The sequence below is a fragment of the Boleophthalmus pectinirostris genome, unplaced genomic scaffold (genome assembly GCF_026225935.1).
Source record: "Boleophthalmus pectinirostris isolate CB_2022bp ecotype Guang Dong unplaced genomic scaffold, ASM2622593v1 HiC_scaffold_18, whole genome shotgun sequence".
In the NCBI taxonomy this organism is placed as follows: Eukaryota; Metazoa; Chordata; class Actinopteri; order Gobiiformes; family Gobiidae; genus Boleophthalmus; species Boleophthalmus pectinirostris.
In genome coordinates, this window is record NW_026571133.1 from 29,372,789 (window position 1) to 29,387,197 (window position 14,409).

The 14,409-nt window shown below is 37.5% G+C and overlaps 2 protein-coding genes across 5 annotated transcripts; both read right to left on the minus strand.

The window, feature by feature from the left end:
• Positions 1-1,794: 1,794 nt before the first annotated feature.
• On the minus strand, positions 1,795-3,681 carry LOC110160550 (glycolipid transfer protein-like). The gene is made up of 5 exons (XM_020925213.2): positions 3,435-3,681; positions 3,017-3,075; positions 2,811-2,944; positions 2,580-2,730; positions 1,795-2,421 (listed from the first exon to the last, which is right to left on the minus strand). The coding sequence occupies exons 1-5, from the start codon at positions 3,535-3,537 to the stop codon at positions 2,239-2,241; spliced, it is 630 nt and encodes a 209-aa protein (XP_020780872.1). The 5' UTR covers positions 3,538-3,681; the 3' UTR covers positions 1,795-2,238.
• Positions 3,682-3,738: 57 nt separating this feature from the next.
• On the minus strand, positions 3,739-12,143 carry LOC110160503 (ARF GTPase-activating protein GIT2-like). Of its 4 annotated transcripts, none has more exons than XM_055153996.1 (20): positions 11,733-12,143; positions 11,198-11,331; positions 10,425-10,537; positions 9,910-10,015; positions 9,639-9,725; positions 9,435-9,565; positions 9,041-9,135; positions 8,919-8,964; positions 8,660-8,708; positions 8,516-8,588; positions 8,347-8,444; positions 8,145-8,256; positions 7,908-8,050; positions 7,686-7,838; positions 7,349-7,558; positions 7,122-7,211; positions 6,550-6,632; positions 6,323-6,469; positions 5,460-5,523; positions 3,739-5,281 (listed from the first exon to the last, which is right to left on the minus strand). In XM_055153996.1, the coding sequence occupies exons 1-20, from the start codon at positions 11,782-11,784 to the stop codon at positions 5,072-5,074; spliced, it is 2,196 nt and encodes a 731-aa protein (XP_055009971.1). In that variant the 5' UTR covers positions 11,785-12,143; the 3' UTR covers positions 3,739-5,071. The 4 variants fall into 4 exon arrangements, with proteins under 4 accessions (XP_055009971.1, XP_055009970.1, XP_055009973.1 ...); XM_055153995.1 differs by having other exon boundaries at positions 6,323-6,472; positions 11,733-12,142; XM_055153998.1 differs by lacking the exon at positions 7,122-7,211 and having other exon boundaries at positions 11,733-12,142.
• Between the last annotated feature and the right edge of the window lie 2,266 nt (positions 12,144-14,409).

A 14,409-nucleotide genomic window follows, 5' to 3' on the forward strand; every position in this document is an offset into this window, starting at 1 on the left:
TATTATTATAAAAATATGTGAACACTGTCCATGAAAAATTATGTTAACATAATTTCAAATGTATGACCCTAATCACACTTTTTGCCTCTTCTTAAAATGGATTGTCAAGTAAAGGACATTTTCTAGAATCTAAACCATGTGTGCTCTTTTTTTAATCCCTTTGGACAAACTAGCATACAGATGGGTAGAGATTTTATCCACACCCATCTGCACTTATAAAACAGATGCATTATCTAGCATTGCATATAACTCTTGCCTTTACTCCTCTAAATGCATTTGATGTCTTATTTTGATCAAAATCTCCTCCTTCAACCACAATTTCAGGTTAATATTGGCAAGAGGGTAATTTCTCAGCTGCAATAGCTTGTCGTATAAATAATGAATGTGCATTACGGGGAATAATTTGGTTTTCATAGTCATTTATATCATTAATGCTTGAGGCACTAATGCATAAAAACATGTTCTATGCAAGCCTAAACACAAATCCTACCCTCTATTTTACCTTACATTTCATTCATGGTTACAATAATTTTTGCTTGTAGTAAGCAAAAATATTAACAAATTTGAATCTGCATTTCTTGCTGTTCCAGTGTAGTTGCACAAGTGGTGGTAGAAGCAGTACAAATTGTGGAAAAAAAAACAGTACTAAACGCATTTTACTTATTAAAGTGATGTTGAATACTGGGCTACTTCAGAACCAATAGTAAGCAATCTTTTTAACTAACCTAATTGTAGCCTACATAAAGAAGAAGACTGCTAAGCCTATGTGAATAACTTCATCAACTGCATTGTCAGGATTAAATTACAGGTCAGTTCAGTGGTGACCTCTCTTCAGATAACCAATCTTCCAGAGTTTTAGGGTCAGTGGGTTTGTCACTGGTGCGCTGTAGTAAATGATTTCCTGTCTTTAGCCCGTTGTGTCTTGGCTTCACTCTGGGCTCTTTGGTCCTATCTCCCGGTCAGACAGGCCAGGCGTGGTGCTGATAAACCTCCAGGATTACTGACATGCTCCTCTCTTGCTTTCACTTGCACACGATTAACTCGGTCCGGGCTCGGCTGGGAAGGCAACCAGAGTCACTGCGGCCCCTAGGACACACTTCAGATAAGTAGGACTGCAGACCCAAAGGCTTCTTGATCTGAAGGATTAGGAGACGGGATGAAGAGAGAGGGCTTCTCCATTTGGACTAAACCTATTAAATCAGCTATAAAATTGGGTTTGGCTATGGTCAATCTTGCAAAAGCACTAAGGTTAACACAAAGGGTAAAGTTTAACTAGAATTAACTTTAGTAAATAGGGCATCATACTCAGTGTAATTATTTAGTGTTAACAATTTCCTGAAACGTAACCTATGCATGGAAGAAAATCCAAAGAACACTATTGCCACCTGCAGTTCAATTTATGAAGTGACCAGAGAGGTCAACTTATTATTACAGAGCTAGTTTTTATGCCTCAGAAATGATTATTTATGATTATCAATATAAATGAGAATAGTAAAGGGTGAGCACATCCCAGCATATCCACAAGGATGACACATACATAAGTAGGCTAAACATTACCATTTATTATTCTGGACCAGATTAACCTAAAACCTAATGTACCTTACGACTGGTGGGACAATGCAGGGAACCAAGGATGACAAAACGTTTGGACTCTAACCAATATATTTAAAGGGAAACAAGAACATATGACTTTGACACAAAAACTGCTTTACTATTAGGCCTATTCTTTTCATTATTGTTGGTGAACTTTCTCAGGAAGAGCTACTTTCCGAGACATAAACAAAACATACACAATTTATATTTAGTAAATATTTAATAAATAACAGAAGATTACACACACTTCAAGATTGAATTTGAAACAATGTGAAAATAAAAACAAGAAGAAAAAAAACAAACAAAAAAACAAAACCAGAACCCAACTGCCAGTGCCATGAAAAACAGATGAACTATGCATGTGAATCTTTGTTTTTTATTTTTTTTATGTAAAGCCAACATAATAACATAATAGAATACCAAGATCCTTTCAGTCTGTTGTTTCAGTTAAAAACATGCAATTAAACCTGAACAGGCTCATGAAATATATTAGAGGGTTTTGGGGTTTTTTTATGTGAAGAGTGCATAATATTCTTTTGAACAATACAGCATATGATTTTATAAGGCACACGTCAATTAATAAATACCACAGTATTTTAAGTAATATTGTAAAACTATATGTACAAACGTCCGTGTTATGAAGCATCAAACACTGTAGTCAAGCTCTGCATTTAGATTTGTGTACATGTCATAAATGGCATCTACAGTGGCTGTGAAGTTCACCAGGAAATGACGCACATTTTCCAGGCATTCTTCCTCTTTTACGTCCTCTCCTTTGGAGAGAGCTTTAATAAAGTCTGACCTGTAAGGAGCTGCAATCAGGGCTGCCTGCAAAGGGAGAAAACAGTACATTTAGTCAGGTCCTCATTCACTAGATTGCACAAAGCATTTTTAAATGGAGATGGCTTGTTATTGTGATTATATGCAACATTCAATAGAGATATAGGCTATTATTTCAAAACCTGGTTTGTGTGTGTCCGTGTCACCTTAAAAATCTTTTGCACAAACCAGCCGTGATATCTCTTCAGTGCCCCTTCATAAGCCTTGGTAATACTGACTCGAATAAGGTTAGGGTTATTCTCATCTTTTTCACCATCTGCCAAACTCTGAAGCAAGATTTGAATAAAACGGAGCCCCCTGCAGGAAAAACAGAGGTGCTGCATCAAGACTGTGTCTTCTTATTTTACCTTCCCACAACATGGGGACAAAATGCTAACCTTTTCAACCACATCAAAGCAAGTGTTGCACCAACTTTAGGCCATTCAGATGCATGGTCCTCTCTTTCTGCCTCCAGGATATGCTGCAAAGTGACATATCTCTGCGGATTCTTCTCATAAACTCCTCGAATTTTCTATATAAAAACGAACATGGCCTATATTTTAAAAATGTCTGTAAGATATGTAACCTAACACACAAGTCTTACCGTGATATTGCCAATAATATCGGACTTGATGAGTGAAAAAACTTTTGAACCCAGACAGTCTGTAAGAGATGGATATTTGAGAACAGCTCAATGAAATATGAATGAGTATTCACACTGGAGCCAGGCACGGTTAGTGTACTGCCAGTCTGTATTCAATGCATGCATAGTTCCAGTAAAGTTACAATGGGGTCAATGTGTGTCGTCCAGTGCGTAAACAAAGAGTTTCTCTAATGGTCAGGTGGCAGCTGATTCAGTGGAGCTCAGCGCGTACAGCATGCGTAACAGTCAAGTCCTCCTATCCTATCTCATTCACAAGTGGCGTGGCATCGGAATAATCGTGTCATGAGAAAGTCAGCAAAGAACGGAGCGTAACAACCGCAGTACGCTTTATCAAGTAGACTCAGTACCGCGTACTCACCGATAAAAGCGGGGAGATGCGAGACAGTGTCTAAAAACAACTTTGTGTCCACTGAGTTATCAGGTGGTAGCTCTTTGAATTGGTTGTCTAGCAAGAGAGACATCTTCCAGTCGTGTTTCAGTGCGTAATAACGCAACAGTAACGATCAGCCCTCGTCTGGAAAGAACCCGGAACTCCTTCCTCGTGATGGGAGGCGCCGCCAAACCCATCGCTCTGGTCTCTCAAACAGGTGGGGAATTACACAAGGGTTTACTGAAACCGCTGCCTTTCAACTATAACAACAAAAGACGCACAACAGCACAGCGGGGAGGCTGCAGCACTTTATTCAGACTAAGGCAGGGACTGTGATGGGTTTGAAATTACACATGACAGGTTCAACCAGGTGCGGAAACATGTCTATTTAATTATAGTATTACCCATTTATTGGAATTTGCGTCACGTGGATCGAAGCTGCTTCACATTTGTAATGGACTTAGATTAACAGAAATTAGGATACTTTCCAATAGGCCTAATTAGAAAGGAAGCATGAGTGACATTAAGGAATAATATAGACACCAAGCCCTAATGTTATATTAATTTATTCATAAAATAACAATTGTGAAAAATAAAGACTTTATTTTGTATTGGGCTACTTAAGGGGCAATAGACAAGCACTGGGGCAGTCGATCGGGTCTTTAGAGGAGCCTTTGAGTGCATGTATAATTGCAAAATTTTATAATGAAATATTTACTAATTGATAGGTGTTTCCTGTTTCCACTCGTAGTTGAAATCTGACCAGGGTCAGTCACGTTACAATAATTGTCACAGGTTTAAAGTTGACATTATCACTGATTGTAAACCACAGTGGTGCAAGTTGGATCACTATACCATATACACAGAGCCCACACTTAACTGGTAGCTAGCACAAATCTCACAATGTGAGAGGCATTAAGTTAAAGAAAGCTTATGAAAATAAACACTGGTATTTTGTAGAGGTCTGACATACATTTATAAATAGAATAACATTTGTAGTATCTGCTTAAGACTTACAATACATAATACATATTTTGCATAATACATTTAAAACAGATTAAAATATACTTTATGGTCCACACGTTTAAACACCAATGCAGAATATGGCAGTTAAAATTCAAATAAACTCCAAGATTATAAATTCTTAATTTAGATGAGGAGATCACCATCTAGTGATTGTCGGGTTGTGGTAATGTTCCCGAGAATTACTTAAACTATAGATACCACATGAGTTGAAATGTGAGTTAATAACTCTGAAAGCCATTTTACTTTTTTGTATTTTTATGGAACTAGTTATTTTTATATAAATAACACTGTAGCAATAACATACTGGCATTTTTTCCAATTGGTCAACTGAGGCTCAACAGCACGTAACATCAAGTAACGCAATGTGTGAAAGCTCCGAGTTTGAGTTTTGTACAATGACATTCAACATTTAACCATTGTGCCTCCACAAGGAAAAACAAACAAACCTTATATCCATTGTTTAGGAGGAATTACAATGAAATTGTGCCCAGTTAGGAATATGACATGTTAGTGGAAAGTCAAAATGTAAATTACGCATACTATAGTATATATGTCACAAAGTATAGTATGCTTTGTGTGTAGCAGAAATATTACTTTACTTAGTTGTTGTTCTCTTTGGTTGTCACAGTGACAAGTTGCTTGGCAGCTTTGGCGATGTCATAGGCACACTGGATGACCTGCTGAGTGACCAGCTGGATGTCTGATGGACAGGGGCAATGCTCCGCAGCCTTCTGGCACTCTCCATGGAGACGACTAGCACTGGAAGTGAGCAGACACAGAGAGCCACGAACAGTCTCTGAGGAAGGCCTCTGCAAGATGAGATAAAAACATAAAGGACAACATCCTTAAGTACAGCACAAGTCATAGAATAAACATAAAATGGTGTAATCATATAAACAGCCCTGTCAGACCTGACAAATCTTGTTAGAGTGGTTTCTTGTTTGGTAAACAAAAAGAATGGTGGGTGTGGTTTATGGGTCATCTTACCTTGGGAAAAAGGGCTGCCATCTCTGTCACAGCCAGACAGATCTTCTCCGAACAGGGCAGAAAGCTGTGGGAAAGTGCCAAACATAGATGATAAGCCTTGATTGAGGGTTTTTAATTTTTCCTATTTTTTCATAATAAATGAGTATAATAATGCAATAATAAAGATACACCATCCATTACCAACATCTGTACATTGGGTTTGTTATGTACATACAGCATACACGTTGATGGAATGATTTGAACATATTAAGAAAAAAGCATCAGAGTAGTAATATATCACTCAAATATGATACAGTAAATATTGGGAAGTGAATAGATAAAGTTCTTTGTCTGAGAACAATACTTCTGGTTTTATTTGTGGAGGCATACTGATGGTGTAGTAGGCCTTTAAATGTAAGGCAGGAAACAACATCTCTTTCAAACCTCTACAAGGATCCAAGTGTCACCAAACTTGAAGTGTCTGTTCACACTATGGTACAACTGGCAACACTCATTAATTGTTTGACTAAATAATTATTAAAATGTTAAAAAGGTGCAAACTTAATCACAGGTGTTTTTATTACTCAAAAATATTTTGAATCATCATCATCATTTTAACATTCTCAAGTTGCTTCGACATTGCACAGATGAGTTTTTCCAATCACAGGACATATGCTTTAAATAACTGCAATGTAAATTTGAAGATAAGTTACAACCACTCCAAACCACTATGGACCAAATTCCCAATTAACAAACAGATGGAGGTCAAATTTTAACAATTATTTGAGGAGTTCATATGTCCACAACTAAAGTAGATAGGAAGAAGTCCAATCTCTAGCATCACATAAAGTTAGAAAAAGTAAATAAATAACTAAAAGATTTACCTGTCATGTTTTGTTTCCTGGGCAGCACGAAGAAGCTCTTGTATATTTTTAGTGATTTGCTCTGTCTTACAGATGACATCCTCAGTGCATGGCAAAGTGCCATCTTCCTCAACTCCTGGGTCAGTAGTGTCTATAGCTTGTAGAGGACTGCTGCAACATGAGAGGGAAACTCTACTACTCCTCCTACTACTTCAGCAGTGAACATAGTATAAAGAAATAATCTTTACCCAGCATCTTCAAGCTCAGAATGATTTGGTGTAGAGTCATAGTCATTCTCCATCACTGTACTCTGTCCTTCCAAGCTGCAGCCCTACAGACAGATGTGAAAAATGTGAGTTCTTTTGTTCCAATATAACACAAAGACAATGGCAGTGACCTGCAACATAATTTTTGATAAGGCACAACAATTATCAGAACCATGCATTTCTGAGCAAAAAGCTGAAACAAGATTACATTTTACAATCAAATAAAAGGGAAATGAAACACAAACATCAGTCCAATTAATTTGGAGCCTACACTGCATGATTAGTAATGCAAAAGTGTATTGTAAAGCTGGGTGTTCCCAGGGCAGCCATAGAGAACATTATGTCCCTAAAGAATATTTACCAAAGCAGTTCTGAGATGTCAACCTTATTTAGAAAAAGAAGCTCTACGGATAGACAGAGCTGTGTGACAGTAGATGCACGGGGATCCATGCAGGCAGTGAATACTGACAAATAGCAGAGAGGAGGCTGTAAAGTTAAGCTTAGAAGACTGTTTTTGCTGTCACAAGAACTGCTTGTGAACCCTGGTACTTAACCCTTCGAGATCTCTCATCCCACGACCAGGACAAGGAAGAGGGGAAGGTAGGAAGGGAGGAAGCAGCCGTCCCCAAAGGACCCCTCCCAATCTAGAAAGGGGTCAAACCAAGATGAGCAACTGGATGCACTGATTGACTGAATAATTAATCAAATGAAAAACCAACTCCAGGCCAGTCAACAGCATTTCTTCTCAAAACTGCAATCAGTCAGAAACAGCTCATCTTACATTAGTTTGGAAGGGCTGTAAAATGACTCCATCCTCACTCCGAGCTGGTTCTGCGCGGTGGGGGTACTGTCGCAGATTAGATCCGGTCTCATACATGGACAGAGCACGGCCTCCCCGAAGCGGCTGTCTACCAAAGGGACCCTGGGGCTGTTGATGTCCACTGGGAGCCTGCCATTTTAGCGTTGTGTTTTCAGTCTGCAGGGAGTTTAACTGAAAAGAGGAGAATGGGTATTATCACACAAGATGATTTTGTTTGCATGTGTAGTTTAACAAGTAGTATGTGCACATTTTTATAACTATACTTTTTTCGAGATGCAAGACAATGACAATGATGTACCTTGCTTTGCATAACCCTCAGTTCTTCACTTAAATGACAGTTGACTTTGAGGAGCTGTTGTATTTTTGCTTCAGAGGCTGTGAGAGCACTTTTGACCTCCATAAACTCCTGAACTGTGATTGGTCCATCTGACAGGTCCGATGATTCTGAACTCTACAACACAATATAATAATTTAAAGAAAGTAGTTAAAAATGTTTTAAATTAAGCAGAAAATCCAGTACCTTGGTCCTTCCATCATTACAGCTGTCAATGCAGGTTGCCTCTTGTACAGGGTCTTCATCTGATGCAACACTATCATAATCATTATCTTGGCTCTCACTGTTGTGGCGACTGTTTATTCCCTGAAGAATCAGCTCTACATTTTCTGAACAACAGAGAAAATAAATAAAAAATAAAAGGATTAGTTAAAAGCAAGTTGTTAATAAATAGATAATTAACCTGCTTAAAAAGTGTCATACCTTTTGGACTTTCACAGGTATTGCCCCATTGTCTATGTTTTGCATCTGTCAAAATATCAATGACAAGAGTGGCAAACTCATGAGCACTAAACCTTGCCAATTTCTGACGACCCTATAGCATGTAAACAAAGAGATGTTAAATTAAACAGAATATAACACAATAAACTGTTTAACACAGTTATTAAATCTGTTTATCACTCGCCTGATTTCTAGTAGATGAATACTCTGGATTAACTGGCAGGAACGGTACGACTGTTGTGTCTGTGACAAGTGTGCTGTGGTTTTGTGTTGCCAACCAAACTGCAAAATAGACACATTTACTTCATAAAAACAGTACACAATATAGTCAACAAAATATGTTTAACATTAACCTGCATCTGTTTCTCTTCTATCCACTTCATCATAGACATCCATGGCAAGTTCCTCAAACTGATGATTACTAAGCTATAATGCATTAATATCATTAACTGGGAAAGAAACATATTTTTGTTCAACAACAGTAAAAAATATCTTACCGACTGGAGCTTCTTCTTTGCAGCTTTTGCTAATTCTGACAAATCCAGACTGTTTATAAAAAATTAAGTTACTAAATAATTATAATAATGAATGCACCAAACATGTTAGCCAACCACACAGCCAGGCACTTACTTATTTCTTATCCATCCATAGCAGCACAAAAGAAATTAAAATGATTTGACTTAACAGTTATTTATTGCATAATTTCATAACACTAAGCATTATATCACATGTCACTATTAATACTGACTGTATTACCTGTCTGCCATTTGTGGAATGACAAAGTGTGTCCCATTTCTGTGATCTGCAAATCGGAAACTCACATTTACCATTATCATTATAGGCAATAACATCAATGTAGACATAAAAAAACAACCTACCTGGTCTTCTACCACAAAGATAAAATGTGAGGCGGTCTGTGAGTTCAAACTGTATTTCCACAAGTCTTTCTGCAAGTTCATGGTGACCAGCTTGTCTAAGTAACAAAACATATGCTATCAACAATGTTGTAGCTGAATACTCAATGAGGTTGAGAAAGACTAGCACGAAGCTTTCAAGATTTAATACAGATTGGTACAAATGTGCAATTTCCTTCCTCTACTGCAGCTGCAGCTGCAGCCTTACTCAGTTATTCACACATTTGTTGTAATATATATGCTATATGCATTACATGATGAATAGGAGTTGTATTGTTTTCCATTTCTTTCTTGTACTTATTTGCATCAACAAATATTCAACATCAGAAATTTTAAATAATTGTTATGAAAAATTTACCTTGCGTAGTCAATTGGTGTCTTTCCACAAGAGTCCAAAGCACCTGGATCAGCTCCATAAACTGCCAAAAGTTCTACTTGTAAAATTTGTCCAGCTTTTGCTGCTATGTGTAGAGGAGTATTTCCTTTTTCCTATGAGTAAAAAATTTTTTTGGATTTCAATGTGAATATTGCTGAACAAAGCAAATTTTACTTTTACACTTACTGGATGGAAGAAATTGGCCTGAGCTCCTAAGGACAAGAGTCTGAGGCAGGTTTCCAGATTTCCAGTTCGAACACTTGAATGGAGTTGCTGCAATGCAAGTGTTTTTCCAATTAAACCACAGAAAGTGCAACAGTGCTTTTTGAAAGATGAGGGTGTGCAATAGATGTCAGCATCACCATGACCTTACTTTTGTTTGAAATGTTTGCATTCAGTTTATAATGCTATGTGATGATGGACTAAAAATTAGACAATAAAAACAATTGAAATGTACCTTGCTGAGATCTTTGGCAGTTACACTGTCATCTTCTCGACAAGGCATCCGATGAACATAAGCCAGCATCTGATATTTAGCCTTGATGAACTCAGTCTTGTTTGGACTGAAAGAACAATCTTTATTAATCTGGGTAATCAAGGATGACTAGTGGTTCTGCATGTTGCAGTAATAACCTGGCTTTATATTACTCTATTTTAACTTGAAATAAACAAACTGTAAGTATAATATTTTTACATTATAGCATTATCTTGGTTTCTTTCAAACTCAATGTCTCTGAGTGGCATTAATGATTCAGTAAACAAAAATGCCAATAATGCTTTCTATCAAACAGAGTGAATCTTGCTCTAGCATGTGACATATAAAACTTTATCATCTTATTGTTGTTATTTTTTATGTATTTGTGCAGCACTTTGGAAACAGTTTGTTTGTGAAATGTGCTATATAAATAAAGTGGAATGGATTGGATTGAAACTTGAGCAAGCATAATCAATAAAATGTCCAAAGGCACTTACTGAACTCGATCTTGAGGGTTGGCTTTGCGCTTTCCACTGACTGAGGAGGAGGGGTCCAAAAGAGTGTGCTCCCAGATGGAGTTAGCCCCGTTACCATACAGTGTTTGCACCATCTAGAAAAGCAGAAAACATAACAGTCTCTCATTAATAAGATAATATGTTTGGTGATGGCCTTGCTTTCTTGGGTCTCCACCCAATGTATTGGAATGGTTTATAATGTGTTCTTGAATTTGATTTTGTCCTAATTTCAGATAGAGGGCAGGGCTTCTGGGAGGCTTATGATCCACAAATGATGAACCTCATCATTTGACTGATATTCCGTTCATAGATTTAACATTCATCTTATGGTTTAAAGTACTTTAAATGACAACAATAATGTCTTTGGTGTTGAAAACTGGCATCACTTTCTAAAGCGATTGTGAAAAAAAATAAAAATAAATAATTTGTCTTTTTTTATTTATGCTGATATGGGAAAATTTATGCCAGATGTGAATAGGCCTGTAATTACAGACACATTAACCATGAACCAAGTCAACAAATCTGTAATCTCACAGTTAACAGCAAATTGTACCATAGAATTCTAACCTGTTCCTGAGCTCAAGTTTAAACTATATGGATACAAGAACGTTGTTGTGATGTCATATGTATGTATTATTACACTACTTAATATATTAGCCTACTATAAATGTACTGTAACATGGAGCAGCTCTGAGGATTTGAAAGCTGTATAGGCTCATATGGTTATTTGGTGTTGTGATAAACAGCCCCCACACCTGTAACTGAGAAGGAGGCCATGAAGAATGAGTCAGATGCCGCACTTGGGAACTGTGTCGTCCCAGACCACGGTGGATACTGCAGCACTCGTCACAAATGAGCACACCTCTGTTGATTGAAGCCCAGCGTGGTTCTGCGTTGCAAAATGAGACATTGTAGACATGGGAATCAAGGGTAATCGTGAGAACATTCACAAAGAAAATATTTTACAGGGATTATTTTGACTGCTTGGATTCTTTAATAACAGAACAGTATCTGTATGACTGTTCCGATATGTATGACTTACAAACTGTGGATCCCCCAGATGAGCAATAATACCATCTGATCATTAGAGGAAAACAGTTTGAAAAGACACTATGGAATTGATCTTCCAAAATACAGCACATAAACAGGACTAGCTTAAGTATTAATGTTAAAAAGGAAACTCATAGCCTTTTTAAGGGTAACATTATTGTTATTGATAGTCTTGAATTGTTGTGATCAGTGTAAGTTGTTAGCACAGCGGCTAATACGTTAGCTTGTTTGACATCCTACCCGGAGTACTGCAGTCAGCGCAGACCTCTCTGCTTCGCAGTCGCTTTGACATCCCTTTGGTCGAAATGCCCGCACCACAGGCAAAACCGTGAGCTGATTTGGGTGGAGAGTAAATGCAGGTAATCTGGCAACACTGGTATAGAAATACAACAGCAGAGTCGTGAGCCCTGCCTACTCTTGAACAAAGCAGGATCCCGCTACTGATACAGGCAGCAGACTGCTCGATGGCTCCTAGCTTACTGCCTGCCTGCTTCCTTCCTTCTCGCAAACATGTAACATAACATAACACTGTTTAGTCCCGTAGAATGAAAATCACACAAGCTGTATAAAATGTGAATGTAGGCAAAATTCTTTGTTGGACTTTTAAATAAAAATTATATTACTTCTGGTTTACAGATTAGGATTTTAGAGCAACACATTGAAACTTTCTAAGATGTGCGCCCTCTAGCGATATCGCAATTTAATCGTTTTAAATTTACTTAAAGGGGGCATAAGGTAATGAATTAGCTTTAACTATGTTATTATAACAGTGTGCCCCCATCAGAAGCTAAGTCACAGTTGTATTTTGATTGATGAATGCATTTTTGCTCAGTCCTGCATTATCAGGCATTGGAGGCTTTTCTACTCAGAAAATTACTCTTTTCACCTACACCTATACCTACCCACATCCCCAGTGCTTATGCCGTACTCACGTGGTCCTCCGGAACTGGGGGAAATGTTTTTCCAAGCTGAAAAGTCATACCAGTTGAGAAAATGGAGCTCAGCAGTGACCGTCCCACCCTGTTTCTAGAAATAAATTTCGTATTCATTTTTCCCATAGAGTTTGGAAGTTTGCGAGCTTGCTCAGTGCTTATCAGCTATGTGTTAGGCCTAACAAATGACCAGAAGACCTATTATTTTTATTAAAATCTGTTCTGAAATTTTATAAACCACAAATGTATTAAAACATTTCACATAATCTTTTGTTTTAAATGTGCTTTTTCAACTCAAAATAATCATGTTATGGATATTAGTTACCAGAGGTGGGGCCAAGTCTTTGTTTTGCAAGTTTCAAGTAAGTCTCAAGTCTTTAACCTCAAGTCCGAGTCAAGTCCCAAGTCAAATACAGGCAAGTCCAAGTCGAGTCTTGAGTCACTGGCCCATAAGTCCAACTCAAGTCCACGTCTTCTGCTTTGAGCTTTAAACCAAAGCTTACATTTTTGCAATTTATATGTACTATATATACTTTTAAGATAAATTGTACTTAAAAAAAATCTTAGTATATTTACAGTATATATGAGTTTTTATAGATGTAAGAGTTGTAGAAATTAATTTAGTTTTTTTTTTTTTTTTCCTTTTTAAATGTCTTGACAACATCTTAGTGTGAATCATTCTGGTCAGAATAGAAAGAATTCAGATTTAAAAGTGCTTCCCAAGTCTTCTCAAGTCACAGGCGTCAAGTCTGAGTCAAGTCCCGAGTCATTGACCTTCGAGTCCAAGTTGAGTCCCAAGACTTAGTCCATGTTATCAAGTGAAGTCTCATGTCTTAAAAATAATGACTCAAGTCTGACTCGAGTCCAAGTCACGACTTTCAAATCCCCACCTCTGTTAGTTACCATGTAGCTGGCTAGCCTCTGCAATGCCTTTGAACTCTTAATATTTGAACTTTTCAAAAAGTCTAAGGGAAAAATTTATGAAACACTTTTGGAACCAAAGCAGGAGGACATTACTGAGCTTCATAGCTGCTGGTGCCCAACTTCTTGACACTAGCTGCTGTGAGGAGATGAGGGGTGTTCAGAGAAAGGAAACCATTTAACATAACATGCAACATATGCACTGTTTTGAGTATTAAAATGGGTGTATTTTATATAGGCAAAACATTTGGGTACGTTGTGGTTTTTTCAAAAAAATACTGTTAGGCTGTTAAGTTTCTAAAATAATGATAGGCCTATATCTCCAAGTATTGCAATATATTGATTATTGCATACATGTATCTCAAAACTGAGATATTATGGTATCATGATTCATGAGTCATATATCATGTAGCCCAGAGGTTCCTAACCCCCTGAGTTTCCCTGCCCCCAGGTGACAGAGATATCTGACGGGCCCCAGAGCTTTGTCTGGTCACAGGATCATGTCATTAAAGCCATTATTTTTGCAAATTAAATAGTAAAACTCTTATGTTTTTTATCTTGTAATGCATTTGATGGCGTGTGTGGTTTTAGACAGGAAGGCGTAACAAGTTACTGATCCACAGAGAAACGAGGAAAAAAGATTGAGAACCACTGATGTAGCCTACTGCATCAAATCATGAGGGAACATTCGTTTCCCAGCACAGGCGAAAATCAAATGTTTTGTAATTTTATTATTATTTATTTTAACATTTGAGCTCTTTAACTAAATGTCACATAACATTGTTGTGTTTACTGTCAGTTGTGCATATCATAAGAGCAACAGATTTGTGCTTGAAAGACCAAAAGTGGTAGAATGTTCCAAAACAATTAACCAGGGGCATAACATCTGCAATTCAGACAGTGCAAATGCTCATGGAGCATCTATGTCCCTGTATGCAAGGCACAAGGTTATATTGTTGGCAGATTGAAGAGCCTGGTTTACAGTATTGGTGTATTTTTTAGCCTACTGCAGGTGAGGTCGAAAACATGAGGGGGAAAAACTCACTCTGGCCATCAAACAATGA

Coding starts and splice junctions, on each gene's coding strand:
- LOC110160550 (XM_020925213.2), bottom strand. CDS start 3,537: ATGTCTCTCTTGCTAGACAACCAATTCAAAGAGCTACCACCTGATAAC. Junction 3,076..3,434: donor GCATCTCCCCGCTTTTATCG/GTGAGTACGCGG, acceptor CATCTCTTACAG/ACTGTCTGGGTTCAAAAGTT. Junction 2,731..2,810: donor GCTTTGATGTGGTTGAAAAG/GTTAGCATTTTG, acceptor TTTTTCCTGCAG/GGGGCTCCGTTTTATTCAAA.
- LOC110160503 (XM_055153995.1), bottom strand. CDS start 11,784: ATGTCAAAGCGACTGCGAAGCAGAGAGGTCTGCGCTGACTGCAGTACT. Junction 10,016..10,424: donor AACCCTCAAGATCGAGTTCA/GTAAGTGCCTTT, acceptor TTGTTCTTTCAG/TCCAAACAAGACTGAGTTCA. Junction 7,212..7,348: donor TACAGCCCTTCCAAACTAAT/GTAAGATGAGCT, acceptor ACCCCTTTCTAG/ATTGGGAGGGGTCCTTTGGG.